Source organism: Rissa tridactyla, chromosome 1 (genome assembly GCF_028500815.1).
Source record: "Rissa tridactyla isolate bRisTri1 chromosome 1, bRisTri1.patW.cur.20221130, whole genome shotgun sequence".
NCBI classification, from domain to species: domain Eukaryota; kingdom Metazoa; phylum Chordata; class Aves; order Charadriiformes; family Laridae; genus Rissa; species Rissa tridactyla.
This window is the reverse complement of record NC_071466.1, coordinates 11,845,935-11,870,218: the sequence shown is the minus strand read 5'-3', so window position 1 is coordinate 11,870,218 and position 24,284 is coordinate 11,845,935. Positions and strand designations below refer to the sequence as shown.

General features: G+C 47.6%; 1 protein-coding gene across 3 annotated transcripts; it reads right to left on the bottom strand.

Moving 5' to 3' along the window:
* Window positions 1-934: 934 nt before the first annotated feature.
* Window positions 935-23,981, bottom strand: RRM1 (ribonucleotide reductase catalytic subunit M1). 3 transcript variants are annotated; one of them, XM_054210275.1, is made up of 20 exons: window positions 23,608-23,981; window positions 22,365-22,453; window positions 20,472-20,649; window positions 19,896-19,996; window positions 19,185-19,244; window positions 17,800-17,839; window positions 16,185-16,347; window positions 15,456-15,597; window positions 14,721-14,804; window positions 13,924-14,085; window positions 13,251-13,330; window positions 12,584-12,785; window positions 10,791-10,940; window positions 8,967-9,188; window positions 8,471-8,547; window positions 7,501-7,636; window positions 5,995-6,090; window positions 4,951-5,139; window positions 4,456-4,624; window positions 935-1,076 (listed from the first exon to the last, which is right to left on the bottom strand). In XM_054210275.1, exons 1-20 carry the CDS (start codon window positions 23,624-23,626, stop codon window positions 943-945), a joined length of 2,493 nt encoding a protein of 830 aa, XP_054066250.1. In that variant the 5' UTR covers window positions 23,627-23,981; the 3' UTR covers window positions 935-942. The 3 variants fall into 3 exon arrangements, with proteins under 3 accessions (XP_054066250.1, XP_054066240.1, XP_054066256.1); XM_054210265.1 differs by lacking the exon at window positions 935-1,076 and adding an exon at window positions 3,355-4,043; XM_054210281.1 differs by lacking the exon at window positions 935-1,076 and having other exon boundaries at window positions 3,901-4,624; window positions 23,608-23,980.
* Window positions 23,982-24,284: the final 303 nt, after the last annotated feature.

The following is a 24,284-nucleotide window of genomic DNA, read 5'->3' as shown; positions in this document are numbered from 1 at the left end:
CAGAGCAGGTGGCACAGGAACGCGTCCAGGCGGGTTTGGAATGTCTCCAGAGACAGAGACTCCACCACCTCTCTGGGCAGCCTGTGCCAGGGCTCTGCCACCCTCACAGGAAAGAAGTTCCTCCTCATGGTGAGATGGAACTTCCTATGCTCAAGTTTGTGCCCGTACACAGTGAGAGACACTGTTGGGAGCAGCAGAGACGAACGAAGATGCTCAATGCTACAGCCTTTAGGGAAAAACACCTGAGAAAGTCTCTCCAGCCGCTGTGGTGAAGAAGCCAGGGTTCAAAATATGAATGCTAGAGTCTTTCTGCAGGAGGCGGCTGGAGAGAACACAGAAACACCTCGGAGGAGGAATGGGGGTGGTGAGGGCAGCAGCCTGGTGTGACTCTGATGCACGACCACAGGCAAGGCCACAGCCGTGGCCTCAGAATCAGCTTCAGCCAGTCCAGAGTCCTGCTGTCACGGAAGGAAGGTCCATTTCTCGGCTGCTCCCACCCACCACCTCCCATCTGTTGGCACGAGCAGATGCAAGGCGGCACAGCCCACAGCAATAAAAGCAATTCCTTCTCGGACTGAGAAGCAGCACAGCTGGATGACGGCTCCAGCAACACAGGGACGGCAGCGTGACGGCCCTCTTAAATCAGCGAACATCACCCTCCTGAACTGAAACAGATGAAGTCCCAGCAACAGAGCTGCTGGGGAAGTTTCTGACCAAGGAAGCTCTGCACAGGCCTGGACTTTGCTAAATCAAGAGCTCACGGGCAGCCACCCGAGACCCAGTACCCCAGAGAAGCACCGATCCTGACCGTGCTTGCAGGACGGGCTCAGCACCCACAGCCAGAGCCACCTGCACCCCCAGCACGTCAGAGGTGCTGCCGCTGTGAGGGGGCAGCTGGGCACGCAGAAATTATCATGGGGGTGGCAGGTCTCGGTGCTACGCTCAGCCAGATGTGATGAAGTTGAAGCCTACGCCTCCCGCGAGCGTGTCCCACACGGCTGGGGATGGGATAACTCCCACCTGAGGTGGGGCCGGGCCGCTGCTGCAGCCTTCATGGAGATCAGCCGCCCACCAGCCTGAGGAAGAACATGTCCGGCTTCAGTGCCGCTGTCTGGGATTGGGCTGGAAGCAGGGAGAGCTGCTTGTGTGCTCAAGGGCTGTTAGATAAAAAGCAGCCAGGAGCAGAGCCCAGGCTACCTCTTCCAGGCAGCTGCTGTCCTCGCTGCCCTCAGGCTGACTTTTGGTCTGACTCACATTTAACCTTTTGGTTGCGCTGTCCCGTTATCAGCAAGAGGCACGCTCCCCTGCCAGGCTACCTCTGTGTGGACACGGACAGGCGCTCCACAGGAGCGCTTTGGGCCAAGGCAGGCGTTGATCCCTGGCTCATGGCCCCAGGGAAACACGTAGGTGGTCTCACTACTTCCACTTCAGCAGGACAAAAGGGCAGCGAGTGCTGGCTGGCTGGAGAAGACGCTGGCTATGGAGTACACGAGGCTGAAGGGAAGGGCCTCAGGCTGTCTCTTTGCTCAGGATCTAACTATCAGGCAGCCCACGCTCAGCACGGTACCACCATGAACCCCTTCGCTTCTCCCATTCTCGCCCTGCTCCAGGAATCACACACAGGCAAGCTGCCACCAGTCTGGGTCTCCAGCATTTAAATCCCCCCCACACCCTTTTTCTTTTTTCCCCCCTCTCTGTAGCTCAGAGCTATTTCCTAGAGAGCAGCAGCACCTTGCTGCCAAGCGGGGAGATGTTCAAGAGGGAAACAGTCCGTTCATCACTGCTTTAGCCCAGCCACAGCAGAGGCAACAGAAACCTATTTCAGAAAAGGAACTGAGCAAAACTGACCCCGCTCAAGCAATGATCGCCCGCTTCCCTGGCTAGCGATAGCAGTTGGGGGATTAAGGGAATAGCGACAGGAAAATCTGGCTGGTCTTTAAGGGAATACCAGTGTTTGTCAGAACAGCGCAGGCAGCAGGAGGCAGCACAAAGGCCAGGCAAGCAGTAGCCAGGGCAGTGGTTAAGGACGAGAGAGGTGGTGGCTCCCGAGGCCTCCCCCACCCCAAAAAGGAGCATCAGCATTCAGCGCAACCCTCGTCCCCACTCCAGCGCCTCTAACCGCCTCTCCTCTCTGTCTAGCAGGAAGCACAAGCCCTCTTCACTCTTCCCCCAGGGGATGAGATCAGGCAGGAGTGCCAATTTCAACAGCACTCATGTTCAGGAGTGCCTCAGAGTGGCAGCAGCAAAACCACAAGAACAAGGAGAGTCTAGACTGCGGGGTCCTGTGGGAGCTACTCCTCTTTACACAGGGATACATTAAGGGTGCGTTACCCAGTTACACCCAACCCCAAAAACTCTTCGTGATGCTCGAGAAGCAGCGCCTTGTTTGATCGAGTGACAGCTCACTGCTGGCCTGGCCGCAGAAGACGCACTGCGCAGCCCTGCCCTCGGCTGCAGCAGATCCCACTGGTCCCCCAGCAGCCGCAGAGGGGAATGGGCCCCATCCGTCCCACTGCAGCTCTCCAGCAAACAAGCGAGGACAGACCGGCACAAGCATCTTCACAACTTCACTAAACCCATCCATCACGGTCCAACCAGCAGCTCCTCAGCAGATTTCTACCTCTAGCCCATACTTTCCACACGCCTGTCGACAGCCTAACACACGGCTTTTCAATTCTTACTAAACTCTTTCTCTGCCCCATCCAACCGGTGAGGCTGACACGTTCTGCAAGAGCGATTCTGCTTCCCCATCAGCCCTGCTCCAGCCCTCGCAACTTCTGGACCTTCCCAAACTCACTCGGAAGAGGATTTTTGTAGTCAAAATGAATCTTTTTGGTGAAATCTCCCGAGAGGCACAGCTGCCACGGGTGGGGACAAGACACAACTATCTTCCCTTGGAAGCAGAGAACGCCACTTCCCAAGGCATTTGCAGTGATGCCTTATAGGAGAAACCAGAAGCAGAAGAAACAGGGCAAGTGCTGGACTAAAAACCAAGATGCAAGAGTTCAGGCCTTGCCTCTAGCACAGTCCCAGATTCTCCCGGTGAACTCAGCATTCCTCCTTTGCACAGTACTGAAACACAGACCTGGCCTTACTTCAGCCCCTTCCTCCTCTTTACCTCAAGCCCAAATCTTCAAAAACAACACACAGAAACAGGCACCCTACCGAGTAAAGCCCAAATGCCCCAGCAAATGCAGGGTTCTGCTGCTGTGCCTTATTTTACACAAGAGCCTTCAGACAGTTCTCTGGGAGGAACCGTGTACACGAGGTGCAGGGTTCACAAACCAGGTCTCAGCTGCTACAATTCACTTTCAATCAAAGAAAGTGTTCCCAAGGATACCACTTGCTCATTCCTTTGACATTCCACGTTTTATTGAGTTTGGCTGGATTAAAGGGTTAGTTGTATGGTACATGAATTCAATAAATATTTAAGAACTGGATGATGAAGCCCCATCACATTAGAGCAGGGAGTTAAGCACATGGATAAGTAAAAATGTATGATTTTTCAAATAACTAGCTGGGGTGGATAAATGCAACTCTTGGGGAAAAAAAAAAACACAAACAAAAAAAGATGGTTGTGTGCACTTCAGAAGGGCTTTCTGGCCAAGGACAGCACGGAAGCCCATTACCAGCAAACTGACTGATAAATTAGAGTGGGTTCTTAATACAGAATAAAATGCACTGCAGGAGTTCTGCCATTTCCTGGTCAGAACTGAAAAGGAACATTTACCAAGAGCAATGTTCTGCCCTCCCAGGCTGGATGGAGAAGATGAACTCTCCAGGTAGCAACACACCTACCGCCAGCCTGCACCTTTAAAAAGCTTTTTGGAAAGGGAAGAGGAAGGGACAAGGAGAGGTAGCAATGGTGGGAGAAGGGTCTCACCTGCAGGTGTGCACACACTCCAGCTTTCTAAGCTTGACAGAAGCTGCTCCTTTGCCATGACAGACAGCACAGCAAGCGCACAACACACCCTGCCTAGGGATGTTTTCCTGCTGTCTTATCACAGCAAAGGAGAAGACAGCAGTCAGGTCCGCTTCTTTCCCTGAAGACATGAGTAACAGTCTTTAGTAAATGAAAAGAATTGCCTGAAGTCCCCTGGACAGATCTTTAAGGTAAGCGGCACTAGCGCTTTCCCTGTCTGTTCAGGAGAAGTCCTGCCTGTGGGGTTCAACGTGAGACCATGCAAGAGCACTTGAGTTTTGGGGAAGCCCAGCTACTAAAGCAATATACAAACTTCTTATGCACCCTATCCATACCTGTGCACCAACCCCCGATCGGGTGGGGAAGCTACAACACACTACTGCGATCACCCCTCCTGCCACAGTTCCAGCAAGCCTCTACACCCTGAAGTAACACTAGTTATAACTTCATATATAGTTATAGCAGGACACCAGCAAGGTGGAATGGCTTGGCTGGCACTGCAGAGCAGGTCCATTAGGAGCCACACATCATACATTCATCTCGGTTCTCCAGGGAGCACACCATGGCTGCTTTATTCCTCTCCTTCTCTTCTTCTTCCTTGGAGGCCTTCTCCCGCTCTCTGAGTTTCTCTTTGTTCAGGGTGAACTGGATGGGGTTCGCAGCTGGTTTTGTCCGTAGATAGTACATGCCAGTCTTCAGACCCTGCAGAGCGAAAGCATGAGTCGAAGAGCTAGAATCAGCTAGAGGTCGGGCAAGCGATACAGCCAGCCTCTGAAGCGCCAGCCTCCCTTAGCCCATATCACTGTACCAGCCTCACAGCCATGGCTAGTAGTAGTCAGGATTAACGGGAGCAACGCTGCGAGCATCTGCAGCTTTATTGCTCACGAGAAATGTTGCACTACTAACACCAGATTCTTGGAAGGAAACAGCCGTTGACCCTTCTAAGAATCAGCGAGACCAACTTTTCATGACAGAACTTATCAGCCCCCATTTCGCTGCCTGTTCTGAACCCCGCCCCTCCCAGATACCTGCTTCCACCCGTAGAAGTGCATGCTGGTGAGTTTGCCGTAGTTGGGTTCCGCAATGTGGATGTTGAGAGACTGGCTCTGATCAATGAAAGCGCCTCTGTCTGCTGCCATCTTGAGGACAGTTTTCTGGGAGATCTCCCACACCGTCTTATAGAGCTGCTTCAAGTCATCAGGAATCTCAGGTATATTCTAAAAGGGACAGGAAGAGTTCGCCAATGCGGTTTAACCAGTGACTGCCCAAATGTTCATATTTATAAAATCAAATTCTTCACCAACTGCTGAGACTTCAGCAATCCTAACTTTAACTGAGGCTTTTTGCAGCTGAACTCTATCACTGGATCCAAGGATTCTCTATCTGAAAGCATCCAAGCATAAAGAAACCTTACTTGCCGAAACAGGACAGCTTCTAGGTTATTTGAGAGAAAAAGCTGTTTGCAAACAGACCATTACTGTTGCGTCCTAAATAGCTGGGAGGTCTTACAAAAAGCAATCCAGCAGCTAGTGCCCCTCCAAACTTCCTGACAAGTGGGATGCACTTCGTTAGCATGCACGACTGCAAGCACAAGAGTCACAGCAGCATTTCAAACTCCACAGCATAAATGATTCATCCCACACAGACTCTTCGACACGTACCTCCTGGATCTGGATGTCATATACTCAGTTCCTGTCTCAAGCCTACTCCCTACTATGAAATTACCCCTTTATAATCTTTATGATAACGGGAATCCAAACATTTGCAGAACCTGCATAAAGTAGGGCAGCCTGACTCGGTATTTGTTCTAGCAATAATTACCAGTTCATTTCCATCGGGCTTCTCCACGACATGAGCAGGCTCCAGCAGGAACAAATTACCACCGAGATCAGACACATCCCCTCGTATTTCCTAATGGAAATGCTGCCCTTTACAGCTTTTCCTCCCCAGCCTGGCCGAGTCACACATACACGGCAGACCTCAAAAGCACTGTGTGGCAAGACAGCCCCCAGCCAGCACTGCCCAGATGAATGGGAATCCCTGCACCGTTCCTCCTGGTTTCTCACGCGTACCTGGATAGAGCCATTGTGGGCAATGATTTGGTTTTTCATCTCCTCATTCCACAGGCCCCTCTCTGTGAGATCTTTCAACAAGTGCGGATTCACAACCTGTAAAAGGCAAAGGCCAGAGAATGAAAGCACTGCATATTCCGCTAAGCTGCTGCAACACCCTGCTGCAACAACCCACCTTCCAATCCTGCCCAGTTCCCCGCTGTTCGCTGGGGCAGGAATTTGTGTAAACAGACTGAGTTTGTTAGAAGTGACTGTCGATTTTAATTGCTCAAACTGACACACAGGGGGAGCCATGATTCAGAAATTGTCACTAAGCCCTTTCTCACCACAGATACACTTTCCTAGAGAACGTGCGCAGGTTTTTAAATGGTTAAACAAGACCTTGGTACAGTACCGACAAACTTTCGCTCTTCAGTCAGCATTGCGGTCTGCGCAGACGGCCAGACTAGGCTCAAGGTTAAACCATCAGGGTAACAAATATGAGATGCCGCTGGCCACTGCAGAACACAGCAGGCTGGCTGCAACGCCTGGCTGACACCAGCCTGGCGCTGAACTACTCGGACAGTAACAGGAGAAGTTACCAGACGTTACAAATCAGAAAGGGGACTGTATGGAATTCTCCTGCATGAGGAATGCCAAAAGATGTGAAAGGGAGAGATCTTGGTTTACCAGGGCCACTGACCACAACCTGAATAACTAAATAAGGATATAAACAATCCTTAAGACTGAGGGTCAGAAGGGGAGAGAAAAACAGAGGTGCAGGCTGTTTATCTGGGAGGAAAAAACAGCGAACTTTTGCTTGCTAGGACTGGGGGTACCTGTCCAGCAGCCTGCACCTGACCTACACAGAGAAGCAGGTTAATAAACCTGTTGTTCTGACCTCACCACACCTGTCTGAATTGATCTTGCAGTCAGGAGGAAATGGAGTGCTCTCCCTAACGTCGATGAGGGGACAGACCAGGCCTCCCTAAGTTAGATATTCCCCTGTCTTACACGGAAGTCTTTGCTAACTCCAGAACTCTAATTGTTTCATACTCTGTCCCAAATGTCCTGTTGCCTGACAAATTTCTCTGCATCTGTAAAGCTTTTGCATTACTTCTTCAGATCTGTTCAGTGCTTTACATACAGCTCTTTCCTCAGGACTGCGCAAAGCAGCACTGTGGTCCGAGTTACTCTTCCCACAGCACACCTGTCCCTTCAATAATTTCACTAATCATTCATTTAGCACGTATTTCCTGCAGGCCCTCTTGAGGCCTCATAAAGGTTTTTTCCAGACAAAAGCAGCACTTCTTTACAATTTTGCATATTCCACAATGACTGTTGTGGAATATGCAAAACTGTACCATAGCACATGGCAGGTGTTCCCCCTGGGGCTTCTGGCCTTCGACAGAAACATCAACCAAATTTTGTTAGCAAGTGTGTGGCCTCCACCTTGTCTTTCTTAGCACTGAAAGTCATCAAAGAGATGGAAACAGAAAAGCTCTTTCCCACAGCTGTCTTGCTTACCTGAAACTCTCCTGAGAGGACTCTGCGTGTGTAGATGTTACTGGTGTAGGGCTCGATGGATTCGTTATTGCCCAAGATCTGCGCAGTAGAAGCAGTTGGCATGGGAGAAAGGAGAAGGCTATTTCTGACACCGTATCTAGGAACAACAGTCAAGAGTTAGAAAGCTTCAACCAAGGGAGACAAGACAGAGAAGACCCAAAACAACAGAGTCTGCCTGCAAAGAGCTGTAGAGGGCAGAGGGCCAGTACCAGGAACCCCCAGCTCACGCTCAGAAATCTCACCACCTCAGGGTAACACGCAAACCCTGCAGTAAAAAAAGGGAAGCTCTACTAAAGTTGTACCATGGGTAAACGTGGAACCACAACTAAAGTTTTTACTACTTTCATCTTTAATAAGAGGGTTTCCCAAATTATTTAGTGATCAGAAACGGTGCATAGAAAAAAGATCTGTCAGGCACTCCACAACTCCACAGCACTCAGGCAAAACCAAAACAAACAGCCCATGAAGAGCCTGAGACTTGTCCATAAAGGAGACAGTAGACAGATTTACTAAGTTTAAAAATTAGACCCACACAAACTGAATACATTCATTACAGGCACTTCACACTTTAACAATTGCTGTCTTCACAGTGTTCAAGACTCAGCTGCTTTTCCCTGTCCGTTGGGAAAGAGTTCCCAAGCCCAGCTGACTCCGTCTCACTACATTTGTTGAACAGGAAACACAAACCATCCTGCTGATGCATCCAAGACAAGAGCTCAGCCAGATCAGCCTAGGGGGTGCGCGCTCTCTGGCTTGTAAGAACAAAAATGAAATAAAACCATCCACAAAACAGTCCTGAAGAAAGATCTACTGCAGCAGGGGGGAAACACATAGGACCATTTTTACACCTGCACGTTTTCCTTTGGTTTCAGTCAGTCAGAACATATCGAACATATTTTACATTTAATACAAACTGTGCCAGACTACTCACTTCGCAATCTTCTCCTTCAAAGCCTTCCAGTCCCAAAGATCAGACGGGGTGACATTCCACATGTCATACTGAAGAATCTGAAGAACACAGGTGTAGTCCAAATAAGACAGGGTGCTCTTTTCTCCGTGCTTTATAAATCACATTGTAAACTGACGTGTTGTTCCTATTAACTATTCTCTGCAATTCAGCCTCAGCGAAGCTCCTGTATCGTGATCTTACAAATGTTCAATCTTTTAATTGCGCTAAAGGGAACGGCCAGCACAGGCCGAGTCTTGCTTTTCTTTTCTTGCTCTGCACATCAGTTTAACTTCCGCATTTCTTACTGCACTTAAGAAGCCAAACTGATGGAGAAAAACTCAAGTAGCATTTGTACTGTTGCAGTATTATCAGCCTACGGTGTTTCAGTCATACATCTTCTGTACCAAAGACCAGGCACAGTCACATTATCTGCTTTTCATAGCTTTGGCCCTGACACAGGACAGTTTCCGGTACTTACTCCTTTGCTGACAGGAGAACCCTCATATGTTTCATACGGTCCTTGCTCCTTGGCAAGTTCACAGCTGGCTTCCAAAGCACCATAATAAATGGTCTCAAAAATCTGCTGGTTCAGGCGCTGGGCCTCGGGGCTTTCAAAGGGGTACCTCATCAAGATGAAAGCATCTGCCAGGCCCTGCACACCAATGCCAATGGGACGATGGCGTCTGTTGGAGCGTTCAGCCTATGTGGTATTCAAGCACAGAGAATAACTGCCTTTAGCAGAACTACAGAAAATCATAGAATCAATATAGTTGGAAAAGACCTCCGAGAGGAATTTTCATCCATACCATCGCCTTAGCTTTTATGGGCCATCCATTCTGCTGCAACAACCCACCTTCCAATTCTGCCAGTTCCCCACTGTTTGCTGTTTGGTGGGGCAGGAATTTGAAGACCCAGACTAAGTTTGTTAGAAGTGATCACTGATTTTAATTGCTCAAACTGACACACAGAGGGAGCCATGATTCAGAAGTGAACACTAAGCACTTTCTGGAAAAAAAAACCCAGGCCTGTGAAGACTTTTAAACTCATGCAATCAAATTGTACATGCTAGAAAAATCATCTTCATCAGGTTTGGCTTCACACTTTGGGTATTTGCTTATTTCCTCCTCCAATGCCCAGCTCTGATGCTTGACTTTCTATGTCCTTGCAATGCAACAGACCCTGCTCCCATTTCTCTTCAACAATCACCAACCCTCTCTCCACTTTCCTTCCAGAAAGCTGTCTATGCACCCTCCCAAAAATGCATAAAAACAAAAAAATCAAGATGGAGTTACACCTTAGAATCATAGAGTTGTCTAGGTTGTGAGGGATCTTTAAGATCATCGAGTCCAACCATTGACCTAACTCTGACAAAAAACATCACTAACCCATGTCCCTCAGCACCACATTTGCCCGGCTTTTAAATCCCTCCAGGGATGATGATTCCACTGCTTCCCTGGGCAGCCTCGTCCAATGCTTGATAACTCTTTCAGTGAAGAATTTTTTTCTAATATCCATCCTAAACCTCCCCTGGCACAACTTGAGGCCACTTCCTCTTGTCCTGTTGCCCCCTGGCTACCCCCTCCTTTCAGGGAGTTGCAGAGAGTGAGAAGGTCTCCCCTCAGCCTCCTTTTCTCCAGGCTGAACACCCCCAGCTCCCTCAGCCGCTCCTCACAAGACTTGTGCTCCAGACCCCTCACCAGCTCCAGTGCCCTTCTCTGGACACGCTCCAGCACCTCAACGTCTGTTCTGTGGTGAGGGGCCCAAAACCGGACACAGCACTCGAGGTGGGGCCTCACCAGTGCCCAGTACAGGGGGACGATTGCTTCCCTAGTCCTACTCACCACACTGTTCCTGACACAGGCCAGGATGCTCTTGGCCTTCTTGGCCACCTGGGCACACTGCTGGCTCGTATTCAGCCGTCAGCTGACCAACACCTTCTCAGGATCTTTCCAGGATCCTTCTCTCTGATCCACTTTCCACTCTATGCCTAGTGCTGTTCTGTGCTTTATGGAGATCCACACACACAAAAAAAATTCCAACGGCATCTCAAGGGGAGGCTTTTTCTACAACTGCTTCACTAAGGAAGTGTTCTGGGTTGAAGCTTAAGAAGTCACTAACAACAAGTCACATCTGCAAACAGGTAGTTAATGGAACTCCCAACTATTAGCCAAAACAGGTTTACAAATTCCCTCGCTGGTTCCTTCTGCCCAGGACTGAACTGGGATTGCTACAGAACAACAGGCCCTTTGTCACCAGACTCTGGGAATGCCTTCAGCCCGTACCAGCTCAGCACAGCACTCACCTCTGGCACGGGGTAGTAGTTGATATCAATGATTTTGTTCAAGTTTCGGACAATAACTTTAGTGACGTCAGCTAGCTTCTTGAAATCATACGTGTGCTCTGAAGTGACGTACATGTTCAGGGCTATAGAGGCCAAATTACAAACCGCAACCTGTGGGGAAAACACAGCGAGAACGGGCACGTCAGCCAGCACCCTGTGCAAAAACCAACATCAGTCCCCAGAGCGTGGTCCCTATCCAAGCTACGTGGAAACAAAGAACCAAGCAACATATAAGGCTAGAAAATGCACTCCTCATTTCTTTGCTATCTTGTGAGTTGCAAAAAGGGTAACAACAATTCAAAAAGTTTAGTAAATATCAGTATCACCATAAAAATTCAATTCTCTGGCTTGGTCAATCTTGTTGCCTGTAAGCCATTCTTCCAGAAACTAAATCTAACATTTTCGTGTGTTGCCAGAACCAGCAGCTGACCTCAATGAGATCCAGACTATATTAGGGCATTTTTTTGAAAAATTTTTAACACTAATATTATTTCCAACCCCAGGAGAATTGAAACAAGTAAGCTGAAATTTCTTGTGCAGTGCAGGCAGGCAAGACGGCTCTCCATCTCTTCTAGGCTACTCAGGATTTTATGAATATGCCAAAGAGAGTGAGCTAAAGAACAACTGGTGGCTGCTCAGGCAAGAGAAGGTGACACTTTCAGTTAGTTACAACATCCTCAAGAGCTTTACTGCACTAGAAATTGCCCGTGCTGCATTAGCACTAACTCAATATCCTTCCTTCACTTTTGTTAGCAATCTTGCAGTCCAAACATAGCACATCCATAGTGCACCAAGATTAGGGTGGTAGACAGGGAACTCAGGGGAATTGATAATGAAATATAAGCCTTGGCGTAGGAGAGGTATGGTTTTACTAAATCATTAGCTGTGGCCAGCAGGTCGAGGGAGGTGATTCTCCCCCTCTACTCCACTCTCGTGAGACCCCACCTGGAGTACTGCATCCAATTCTGGAGCCCCTACTACAAGAGAGATATGGACACGTTGGAACATGTCCAGAGAAGAGCCACGAGGATGATCAGAGGGCTGGAGCACCTCTCCTGTGAGGACAGACTGAGAGAGTTGGGGTTGTTCAGTCTGGAGAAAAGAAGGCTCCGAGGAGACCTTCTAGTGGCCTACCAGTATCTTAAGGGGGCCTACAAGAAAGCTGGGGAGGGACTTTTTAGGATGTCAGGGAATGGCAGGACTAGAGGGAATGGATTAAAACTAGAGATGGGTCGATTCAGACTGGACGTTAGGAAGAAGTTCTTCACCATGACGGTGGTGAGACACTGGCACAGGTTGCCCAGAGAGGTGGTGGAAGCCCCATCCCTGGAAGTTTTTAAGGCCAGGCTGGATGGGGCTCTGAGCAACCTGATCTAGTGGGAGGTGTCCCTGCCCATGGTGGGGGGGTTGGAACTAGATGATCTTTAAGGTCCCTTCCAACCCTAACAATTCTATGATTCTAAGAGATGCTTACATCAGCTACCAGCTACCAAACAGTGTTCAGAGGTTCACTTTGATGGGTATCTTGTTTTATACTGTTTGTTATATTTGCTCCAACTCCATGGGAGTTGGAAGCAGGGGCGAACCCACACACAGAGTCAGTGCAAGAGCTGAAATACTCGAGTCAGAACTTCCCCAGAATTTCCTTAGCTACCTGTTCCCTTCCCCAACCAATAGTCAGACATATTCTAGAAAGCTGCAATAGGAGCAGTCACAGCTTTCCTAAATGCTACAAGTTCCTGTTCTCCACTTACTTCATCTTTGCTGGTGTACTCCACTATTTCTGTACACAGATTGCTACATTTGATGGTGCCCAAGTTCTGCTGGTTGCTCTTTCGATTGCAAGAGTCTTTGTACAGCATGTACGGCGTGCCGGTCTCCGTCTGAGACTCAATGATAGCATACCAGAGCTGCTGGGCCTTCACCACTCTGCGGACACGGCCTTGCTTCTCGTAACTGCAACAAGGGCACACGTTGCTTAATAATTCCCAGGCTCTCCAAAAACAGCAGCGAAAGACAACCATTTTTAACACAACATCAGGTTTAGGCAGGCAAGACCCCACTCACTTCTGAACCGTGTGAACTCGGAACTGTCCTTGTTTAAAGAAAATAGCAGCATCCTACACAACTCATTCAAAACAAAGCCGTGGACTGCTTTAAGCAGGGATCACTTCAGAATTTCCCTCTAACAAGCTAAATCAACCACTCATACATAGTTCCATCTTGAACAGGTGACAGTTTGAAGCAAAACCCTATGTAGGCATTCCCCATCTTTGTCCTTTTATCAATCTGATAACGGAACTCACTGAGCACTCAATAAGCCAACACCACAAACCTGTGCTATGGCTCCCAGCCACCACACAGCAAGGGCAGTTCTGTGAATGGGTGACTACTGCTTAAAAATCTATTCCCTTTTCTTACCTTTCATATAGTTTCTCAAATTCCTCTCCCCAAACCTCATCTAGGCCAGGACACTCATTCGGACACATTAAGGACCAGTCCTGTAAGGAGGAAAAGATTTTCTCTTGAATATTTTTAGGCATCCTGTTAATTAAAGGCACTCAACTTCATCAGCAGATCCTGCTATAAACCGGAACATGCAAACTACACTGCCCATCCTGAAAAACTACAAACCAACTCTGCCGGCAGACATGGGGAAGATGTTTATCACACTAGTCAGATTTATTTAAAAGTTAATTATATGAACGTTTATGACCAAACCACATTTTTAGTCTTGAAATGACTGGTTCTTAAGCTGTAGCCCTTTTTAAACAAATACAAGCAGTCGTATGAAGATCAATTTACTGAGATTTTGCCGCTTTAAGGAAACTCCAGAGTAAAAATTTACCATAATACTATCAATACATAAGTCACAGGCTGCAAGATTAAGCACTGAAGGAAAGTGTCCCACTGGAGCTCTCCAACTCCCTTCTCTACCTGCACAGCCTAGTTCTCAAATAAGGTGCAGCAGATCTTTCAGAAAGTTCCTTTGCTGCACAGAAGGCAGCTCTGCAGCCCTTCCCGAACTCCATCCCAGGGCTGATTACCCGTTTCTCCGTTAACTGACCTATTCTGCCCCAATCAAGCTTCTTACCTGGTTGGTTTCGACTCGCTTCATGAAGAGATCGGGAATCCAGAGGGCAAAGAAAAGGTCTCTGGCTCGCTGCTCCTCTTTCCCAGTGTTCTTCTTTAAGTCAAGAAACTCAAAGATGTCCAAATGCCATGGCTCCAAGTAGATGGCAAAAGCCCCAGGTCTCTGATACATAAAATATAGTCAAGATCATTACAAATTGCCCTTGAAAATAAAATCTCCTGCACTGCTCCCAAGTGCACATAATACCCTAAACTAACTAGAGCTTAGTTTTATAGTCTCCTCAAGGCTTTTTTGTGTTAATGTTGCTCTTGCTTATTGGAACGAGGCCATGTTACCAGTTCCAGATTCTCCATAAAAATGATTTAGTACCAAAAATATATTTCCTCTGTGTAAACATGAGCTTGACAAACCTTAGATTTACTTATTGTGTCATGCCTCCATTGACTGGACTACGTGAAGACAAAAGATACAGATCAAGAAGCTTTCTACAGTCTTACACCTTAATTCACTATTGGGCACGCAAGGAGTGACCAAAAACCGGTGCAAGAAGCTGATCTAACACGTGTGTATCACACAGCAGATGTACCAAAAGATATACCTGCATGACAAAATGCATAGTGAAAGGGGAATGCCAGAATATCAACGAGAAGGGGAGAAAATGCCCTATTTTAATTGTGTCACCTACAGCCACTTCATCAGCTCACTGATGTTACTGGGGCAGTCTTTCACAGATGTGGAACCTCTCCCTCTGACCTGAGGTCCCCTTATTGACCCCAGTTTTAACAGAAAGCCAGTACCTTGTTTCCACCTTGATCCACGTAACGGGCAGTGTTGTTGTAGACCCTCAGCATTGGAACAAGACCGTTGGAATTTCCATTTGTCTGCAGAGGCACAGGAAAACCAACAATACTGAAAAGGAGCTGCCCGAAGAGATGGGCCTACAATTTGTGTACGTCTTTCAGCAATCTGCAAAAATGTTTTGCTGAAAGCTAGGAACTGACCACCCCAATCAGTTATTTGGTAGCCCCTTCCCCCCCCCCTTTTTTTTTTTAAATAGACAAAAATGTATATATCAGCTACTGGTCCCAGAGTTAACAAAATGTACCTCCTAATTTCTTTCCTCTACGTTATCTAATTTAAAGGCTTGCAGAGGTTACATCCACTGTGACAAAAAAACAAACGCACATCCACAGATTATCTTAAACAGTCAGACATACAAAAAGGACAAGGGCTAATGCAGGAGTCTCTGAGCATACTCCTAGGTTGCTAACACGTAACTAACTTGGAGTTGCCTGATCAAACAGTGGAATAAGATCCTCTTTTTGGAAGGACTTCTATTAGGAAGCCAAAATTCCAAGGAAAACCAACCTTTTTGCCTTTGAGCATTCTGAAAAGGGAAGGACTACTGAGCTAGTGTGACTAGCTGTGTTAAACTGACTCGGTAGAAGCAGCACTGATTTGGCAACTGAAATACAGACATTTCCTGAACTGAGAAGGTTAATCTCTGCTGGGAACACCATCTGTACACTTACCCCGGCAATATAGCTGCCCGTGGCTCGGATGCAGCTCACAGCAACGCCAATCCCACCAGCTGACTTTGAGATGAGTGCACACTGCTTGAGAGTGTCATAGATCCCCTCGATGCTGTCATCCTTCATGCACAGCAGGAAACAGCTAATGAAAACAAACAGCTTTAGCACACAAAGATTAAAACAGAAAAAGTCAAGAAGTATTTCACCAGGGCTGCACAAAAACAAGCGTAAATGCTGAACCTTTAACATGCTATGCAAAGCAAATAAATGAAGCAAAGCCAGAGGTTGCAAAGTGGAATGAAGGACAGTTTTAGAAAACATCACAAGCAATACTTGTATTATTGATATCTGCATTAGCAAAGCAAAACATTGTTAAAATCCTATCAATTATGCTTGTTAATTTTAGCATATTTTAGAAAACAATTACCAGGACTAATTTTGTCATCTACAGAAGATTGTGGATATAAGTAACTTTTAAATAAAATATAGACATGTAAACATTTCCATTAGCTTTTGAAGCTTACAGAAACCTGGGTATTTTTCCCCCAAAGACTATACTAGAGATCAAGTCAAATTTGACAACAGCTTCTTAAAGCTTCATAAAACAATTACAGAAATACAGCTACTATTTTTAGAAGTTGTGAAATCATTTCATTTGAACAGATCTGATCTCCAAAACTTTTACCTTCGTCCAGTTATGCATAAAGCGAACTTGAAAGCCAAAGGTACCTGGAAAGCTGAGGCCGGTTGGTGCCTGCGTTGAATAGCGTGGGGGATGCGTGGGTAAACCACCGCTCAGACAGAAGATTGTACGTTTCAATTGCAGCATCAATGTCATTTTTGTGGATCCCCACCGATACCCTCATCAACATATGTTGGGGACGCTCAGCAACTGAACAGAAAAAGCAAAGGGGGGAGAAAGAATGTCAGCGTGACATTTACAACTAGTACAGACAGATCTAGAGGTCACAGCAATAAGCTACAAACAACGTGCAGTGAGCCACTCGACAGACGTAGTTTTCACAGAATCACAGAATAAATCAGGTTGGAAAGAATCTCAGGAGGTCTCTAGTCCAATCTCCTGCTCAGGGAAGAGTGAGCTACGAGAATCAGACCAGTCTGCTCAGGACTTTATCCAGTCAGGTTTTGAAAAACTCAAGGACAGAGACTGCATAACCCCTCCCAACAACCTGCTACAATACTTGACTGTCCTCATGGGGGAAAAAAAAAAAACCCACACCTCTACTAACAGTTAAAATCCAAGAAATATCCAATCCAGCATCCAATTGCTCTCTAGGTTTATTATATTACAATTAAACTCTCACCGTTCTAGTGTCCTGCAATAACTGTCACTGATACCACAGTAGCTCTTTTAACTTAAGTTTATTAAAAAGTGCTCAGCATTACGAAACAAGTTATCAGCTGGACAGGAAGTGCTTCATCTTCTAAATCCTAAATAGCATGCAGCTTTCGAAGCATTAGGGTCCTTAAAACAGATAGGTAAAGCACAGTTGTTCAGGTCACACTACCAGTATGTAAACTTGCCACAGTACTGCTCTTTAATGATCAACTCTTTTTCAGGCAAGCTTACCACTGCCATAGATGCTGGATTTTTAGCCTAAGAAAAGAATTTGCACACGCCCAGAGAACACTTACTACAAATGTGTTGCTATTTTTTTAAACCAGTACTTACTGCTTTCACTGGAATCATAGAATGGTTTGAGTTGGAAGAGAACTTAAAGTTCATCTACTTCCAACCCCCTGCCTCCCACCAGCCCAGCTTGCTCCAAGCCCCGGCCAACCTGGCCTTGAACCCCTCCAGGGATGGGGCAGCCACAGCTTCTCTGGGCAACCTGGGCCAGGGGCTCACCACCCTCACAGCCAAGAATTTCTGCCCGAGATCTCAGCCCAATCTCCCCTCTTGCAGTGGAAAACCCTTCCCCCTCGTCCCATGGCTCCCCTCCCTCATCCAGAGTCCCTCCCCAGCTTTCCTGGAGACCCTTGAGGGACTGGAAGGGGCTCCAAGGTCTCCGTGGAGCCTTCTCTTCTCCAGGCTGAACCCCCCCAACTCTCTCAGCCTGTCCTCCCAGCAGAGGGGCTCCAGCCCTCCCAGTATCTCCGGGGCCTCCTCTGGCCCCGCTCCAACAGCTCCGTGTCTCTCCTGTGCTGAGGCCCCAGAGCTGGAGGCAGCACTGCAGGGGGGTCTCCCCCGAGCGGAGCAGAGGCGGGGTTTCTGCCAGCATACAGAAAGCTATGAGGTGGCCTATTTGCCTCCCCAACCCCTGCTCTGAGCCTTAGTCTTGACTTTTAAATAATACTTCAAGCTGATAGAGACAGTTCTTACCTTTTGAGTTGATTTTCAGCAAGTAGGAGCGTTCTAGAGTCTTTAAAAAGAGAGAATGCATTTTAGTAGACATGCAGATTTCAGTTAAAAAAAATCCTATTAACTCCAGACTCAGGCATCTTCATGTTCCTTAATCCAGGCTTCAACAGAAGCACCAACCCTGCACTCCACTCCCCCTGTTATTAAAGGCATAGAATATTAGGTAACTAATGACTATAAAAACATCGGAAGTCCACTGTACGATTCCACCACTGAGGACCCTATGCTTTGGATTATGGAGTGGTGGTGGAGCACGCAGTCACAAGGTTCAATTCTGCCACGGTGAATTAAGGCTAGAAGACAATGGAGTGCTGCTTCTCCACAACCCCATCCCTCCTTAAAATACTGTTAGTTATACTACGATAATGCTTTCCAGACAACCTGTATCACAATCTGCAGTGATGGGTGTTGAACACACAAAGCGACAAATATGGTAAACCCACAACTATAGCAGATGCGTTTTAAGCTGTGCCTAATGGATTACAGCAGTAATTACAGGAGGGGATGTCAGGAATTCCATATCTATACACACATAGAAACACGCACGCCCCTTCAAGGTCCCCTCTTTCCATCCTTGCCTATGCTGTTCCTGCAGCCGCTCCGCTCTTCACACACTCTAGTTGTCTCCTCCCGGCAAACTACTTCCCCAAACCAGAAGGCCCCACATCAGGTGTGTTGATGTAAACTCTCGGCAAAGACCCTGCAGTTCTTACAGAGATTGACAAGAACTATCTGAAGTACCCAGTGCTATGGCAAAGCCAAATGCTCTCCAGCTAACCCTCCGGAGAGCCCACTGCATTGTACCCTAAAACAATTCAGCAAAGAACAAACAGCATGTTACGAGGGGAGCAGGAGGAGCAGATGGTGGGGGCACAGTAACTGGACTAGCTGTGGGGGAGACGTTCCAGCAGCCTGGAAGACGACAAATGCGTGGGATGACACACTGAGAACAACTGTTACACAAAACAATGGGAAAAACCAAAAATGCCTTTTTTGGTTTATTAAGAATCAGATTATTTTCTCGAGGAATGCCATGAGCTGGGAAGCCTTCAACAACATTCAGTGCTATCTGCCGCGAAACAGTTAGAGCCCAACGTTTAAAATATTACAGCAGCCAAAGTACACAATGAAGCCGAGAAGAAAGTACATGATTCATCCAGTTAGAGAACTGCTTTGTGCAGGTACTCTTCATATTTTTACAAACTCACTAATGACCCACCTACTCCAGTGCCCTCCTTGCCCAAATCTATATGATTCTGCAAGTATTCCCACCCTTCCCAAAAGACTCAGCTCCAGAACAGTATCAAAACAGCAGCCCTCGTTATCGTGAGTAATGTGCTTTTTACCTTAAAACCAAAATAGTTGTAGGAGAAGTCTCTGTCATAGATAATGGCAGAATTCAGGCGCTGAGAGGAAATAATACAGAGAAAAATTTACATTCGCAATCAGATTTTTTGTGCCTCACATTAAGGTAGAACAATACTATCACTGTTTGGAATTTCTGGCCTCAAAAGTGTAGTGAAACAGATATCAGATCAGAGGGAATAAAGTAGGGAAAAGCACTCGGCTTGAAAAAACAAATGCACAGTTTTAACAGTTTTTTTCCAAGTACAATGCACAATGGTTGGCTACGTTTTACTACAGTTAGATACCAAGAAACAGAAGATACAATCAAAATACAAACGTGACTGCCCCGTAAGAACACGAGCTGGAACAACTGGAAATCAGAATCCAAACCTCATCTCTCCCTTCTGCACGCACAAAACTGATTGCTACATCAAAAAGGTACTTTTTCTCAAATTAATTAGTTATGCTAATCACAACTATGAGGACACCCAAGAAAATAGATTCTACTACAGAAACATCCTTATATGAAGGAAATTCCTACATTGCCTCTTTTAAACTCTGCAGAACAGAGCAGTTGTCACCTGCACTGGTTTCTGCATTGGCTTTTTGTCCTAAACCAGACATGGCTTACTTAAAAATAAGAAATATAAGTTATCTGAACTAGTTCACTCAATTTTTAAAACTTAGAAGTGGAAAAAAAAATTACATACATCTTTGTTGGCCAGAACTATGTCTAGAGTTTCTTTGGAGATCATCGGTGAGTGCTTCCCATTGTGAGGGTTTATGTAGTTGTACAGATCATCCATCACATCTACAACAGAAAGAAGGACATCCACAGACCTACATATGCATCAGCCGTCCTCAAGGATTTAACAGGCAGGACTACCCATCCTCAAAAATACCTCCCCGCCTCCAGCTCTAAACCATACAACTTTTCTTCTATCTGCTCAGTACTATTACTGATCTGTTAACCTTAAAAATGCACTTCTCTTACAATTTTTTTTTTAGAATTTATAACACACGATAAATGGGAAAGTGGGTGCAACCTAATTTCAATCAGTTACATTTTTCATCAATCTATTTATACAGATATTTTTCACAAAACAGGCAACTTCATTTTCCTTGTGACATGCCTAAAACTCACGTTTTTCATCTCCATGGCATTTTTAGTTAGGCTGGGTCCTTAGTAACTTCTGCTTAACAAAGAGATTTCCATATTTATATCCTCTAAAACTCCTACTCCCTTTCTGACTAATTGCTATCCAAGTGTCCCCAAAGAGACTCACCACTGAATACTTTCTTAGTTTCTTTGTGCAAATTGGACACTGCGATCCTTGCTGCCAGGATGGCGTAGTCAGGGTGTTTGGTGGTCAGGGTTGCAGCCGTTTCAGCAGCCAGCGTGTCCAGTTCCACTGTTGTGACACCACTGTACAGCCCCTGAATCACTTTCATGGTGATCTGGGCCTGAAAAAGGAAAATTCCGGAGGTTAGCTACCTGTTGCTGGGGAAAAAAAAAAATACTAACGTTTCAACCATTTAAGAAGTTAAGAGAAGCTTCGCTATAAGCAGTACCATTCGGTCTGTTTGAATAGAAAAGCAAATTAAAATACCAAACACTCTTGGTGAAGTACTAACTCCTAAAATTTTAAAGTAATACTGGGGCAGAAGGGAGAGCAAGGAAAGAGTGAAGGCGGCAGAAACTGTCATTCCAGAATCATTAACATTCTTCTGCAGACACTTTCCTAAAGGCTATAACAGAGTAGCAGCACAGTTCACAGGGAGAATAGTCAGATTAAAACAGTACTTGCTTGGAAGTTTTGAAACTCCAAATGAAGCCTGACTTTATAAACGCCTGATGAGACATGGAACCGCTGTGCTTAAAATTATTTCATGATGAGCAAAAAAACCTCAACCCTGGAGGGGATACAATGGCTTAACCTAATCTTCATCTGCCAGCTGGGACCTTTTGTGGGAAAAAGACTTTTGCACCTATCATCTCTCAAGTATTTTCTGCTTGTCTTTCCAGGATTTAGCACCGACCACTGCAAGAAAGAGCATATCCTCCACTGGAGAAGAGAGGTTTGATCTAACATTTGAAGTGCCAACAGCCTCACAAAACCAGCACATGTAATTTTCAAACCTTAGTCTCTGAAAGTGAGAATGTTGGGTTAGGGATTTTTAGTATTGGTTCCTAAGGCATCTGGCACAAGAAGATCCAAGTCCAAAAGGAGAAACTCAGTTCCAGAGAGATGTCACACACTACTGCAGAATAAATAAGAATGCAGCGCTTCATATAAGATTAGCTTTGTCATTAAGACGGGGGTATTAAGAGTGAGGAGGACTAGGAATCTTGCTTCTGTCCTCATCATGAGTGCCCTATGTCATGGAGATCAAGTCCATATACTTTGTTTCAGTAACGAAGTCACTAATGCTCATTCTGCTGCTCTCTATCTGTGGCTGAAGAGCAGTACTTTTTTGTGCAGAATGAATGTCAAATATATTACACGTGTAATTTAAGACATAAAACAGATCATTAGATCTTGGAGATGGGAAGAGCCTAAGTTGGCGACTCCAAATGAACAAACTGGGTCTGCACATCTGCATAAAAATCTCACAGAGATCACTGGATCCATGAGGGAGTCATCCTCTGCACAGGCTTTGGAAGGAGAAGCTTACATGGGTGGGATCAACTTGCACTCAAAATCCTATGCAGCTGGGAAAAAACAAAATGGGGATATTATAATGACAGGGGTGTTCTGTCAAACAGAAGGGTCACCTTGTTCTATTAAGAGAGCATCAAGAGCTACTTTCCATATAGTATTCCTCAAGCTTTGCAGATTGAAATTGAGAGCAATCTACCAAAACTGAAATATGTGAGTTGGAGCAACAAACAACTCTTTTTTTTTTTTAAGCACAAGAAGCCAAACTGCTTTAACAAAGTTTGAGGAATAGGCAAACTGATTTCCCCCCCCACAGTCTCAAACTCTGTGAAGGAAAATAACTCAGAAGACAAACAGAAGAAACACATTGTGAATGCATTTGCCAAGAGTTCCTGCACAGGCTGCCGTGCTTGGCTTTTGCCAAGGAGAATAACTGGGTAACATCTGCTCACCACTGCTGGCTTTTATCAGAGAACCCCAGGGGCAGAGAAGGGGCAGCAGGAAAAACGACAGACTCACAGGATCGACAAAGTCAGCGTTGAGCCCATAGCAGAGCTTCTGGATGCGCGACGTGATCTTGTCAAACATGACACGCTCTTGGCGTCCATCTGTTGGAGAAGACATTACTGTCACAGCAGCTCCCATTACAATAAAGAACCAGCTAACACAGTATCCTCCTGCCAAGCACCTCACCCAAAGAGCCAGCCCTCTTTTGCGGGAACTTGGGGTGGGAATCACCAAGGACAAGCTGTTCAGGTTCTCTGTTCGGGCCCAAGGAGAAGGAGAGGCTATCCCCTCCACCCCAGCATGTGCTTGCTGCAGGTGATCAATACTATATGTTGGATCCCTCTCTCAGAGGCACAGACTCCGTATAGTGAAGAAAACCAGGGAGCTCTCACCATTTCAAAAGAGGCATGAGTACCCACTACAAGGCCAAGAAATTCCCACCCCACTGCACCTAAAACTCTGCATAAACCCAGTTCTCAGGACCCCCGCTGCAGAGATGGGGAACCCATCTGAGAGCCACCCCAGCGCCCCCGCCCCTCAGCTGGAGACCCCTCCTCTAGCCGAGCACTCTCCTTGGATCAAAGGTGTGGGGACTGGGGACTGTGGGGACCAAGCCCAAATCTCACTGCCATGGGGGGGCTCTCCCAAAGCAAATTAAGGGGTCTCATCCCTCACTCATGGTGTCATAGGGGGAGCTCCCTCAATCCGGAGTGCCCCCCAGTGCAGGCGGGGTGCTACCCCCTCACACTCAGAGCCATGCAGAGGAGATCCCATCCTTCCACACTCGGTGCCATTAAGGATCCCCCCCAAAACAAAAGGGGGAGGTCCCCATCTGCTCACTTTAGGTGCCATGAGAAAGACCCCCCTAAAGCAGAGGGGTCCTCATCCCCTCACACCAAGTGCCACGGCAGAGACCCCCCCAAACAGAGAGGGTCCCGTCCCCTCACACCGAGTGCCATAAGAAAGACTCCCCAAAGCAGAGGAGGTCTCATCCCCTCACACCAGGTGCCATAAGAGGGACCACTCAAACAGAGACAGTGACCCCATACCCCCCGGCTCGGTGCCATGAGAGGGACCCCGCAAGACAGAGGAGATGAGCCCACCCCTCCACAGTCGGTGCCATGAGAGGGGGCTCCCGCAGAGGAGAGCAGGGACCCCCGCAGAGGAGAGGGGGGACCCTGTCCCCTCCCCTCGGTGCTGAGGGGAGCCCCCGGGCCCGGCCAGTGCCGCCCCGCGGCGGCGGGTCCCCCCTCACCCCTCTTGACGACGTGCATGGCGGCGGTCGGCGTCCCTTAGCGCAGGTCTCCCAACGGCTCCTCAGCGCCGAGCGCGGTCTCAGCGCTTCCCGCTCCCGCCAACGGCGCTGACCCCGCTGCGCCGCCGTAGCGCTCCACCCCTCCGGCCGAGGCGGCGGGCGACATCTTGTCTCCGGGCACCGCCTCAGACTTAGCCCCCTTCCCCCAGCGCCACGACTTCAGCGCCGCTTTCCACCGTTAGCGGAGACTCGTCTCTTCCTCCATCCCCACGTCTCCCCCGTCTCCTCCCGGGAAACACCACCCCGCCGGGGAGGGCCGCGCCGCTTGCCCGCTTCCAAGATGGCGGCCGGTTGCCCGCTTCCCCCTGCGGGGAGGCGGCGGGACGGGAAAGGGCGGTTCAGGCCGGCGCGAGGGCGCGACGTACGGAGCCCGCGAAGGGACAAAACGCCCTCGTCCCGCCATCAGCAGTATAACCATTAACAATAGCCATTTTAATTGTACTGAAGCAAGGCGCAAACATAATATTTAATGCGAGCCGACAAATGAGAGGCGGTCGCACAGCTGCCTTTCTGCCCTGGCCCCACACGGAATGCCACTGCCCTGGGGCATGGTGGCCTGTGCAGCGGCATGGCGCCCAGCCCAGGATCGCCTGTGAGGGGAGTGGGCAAGGGGATGG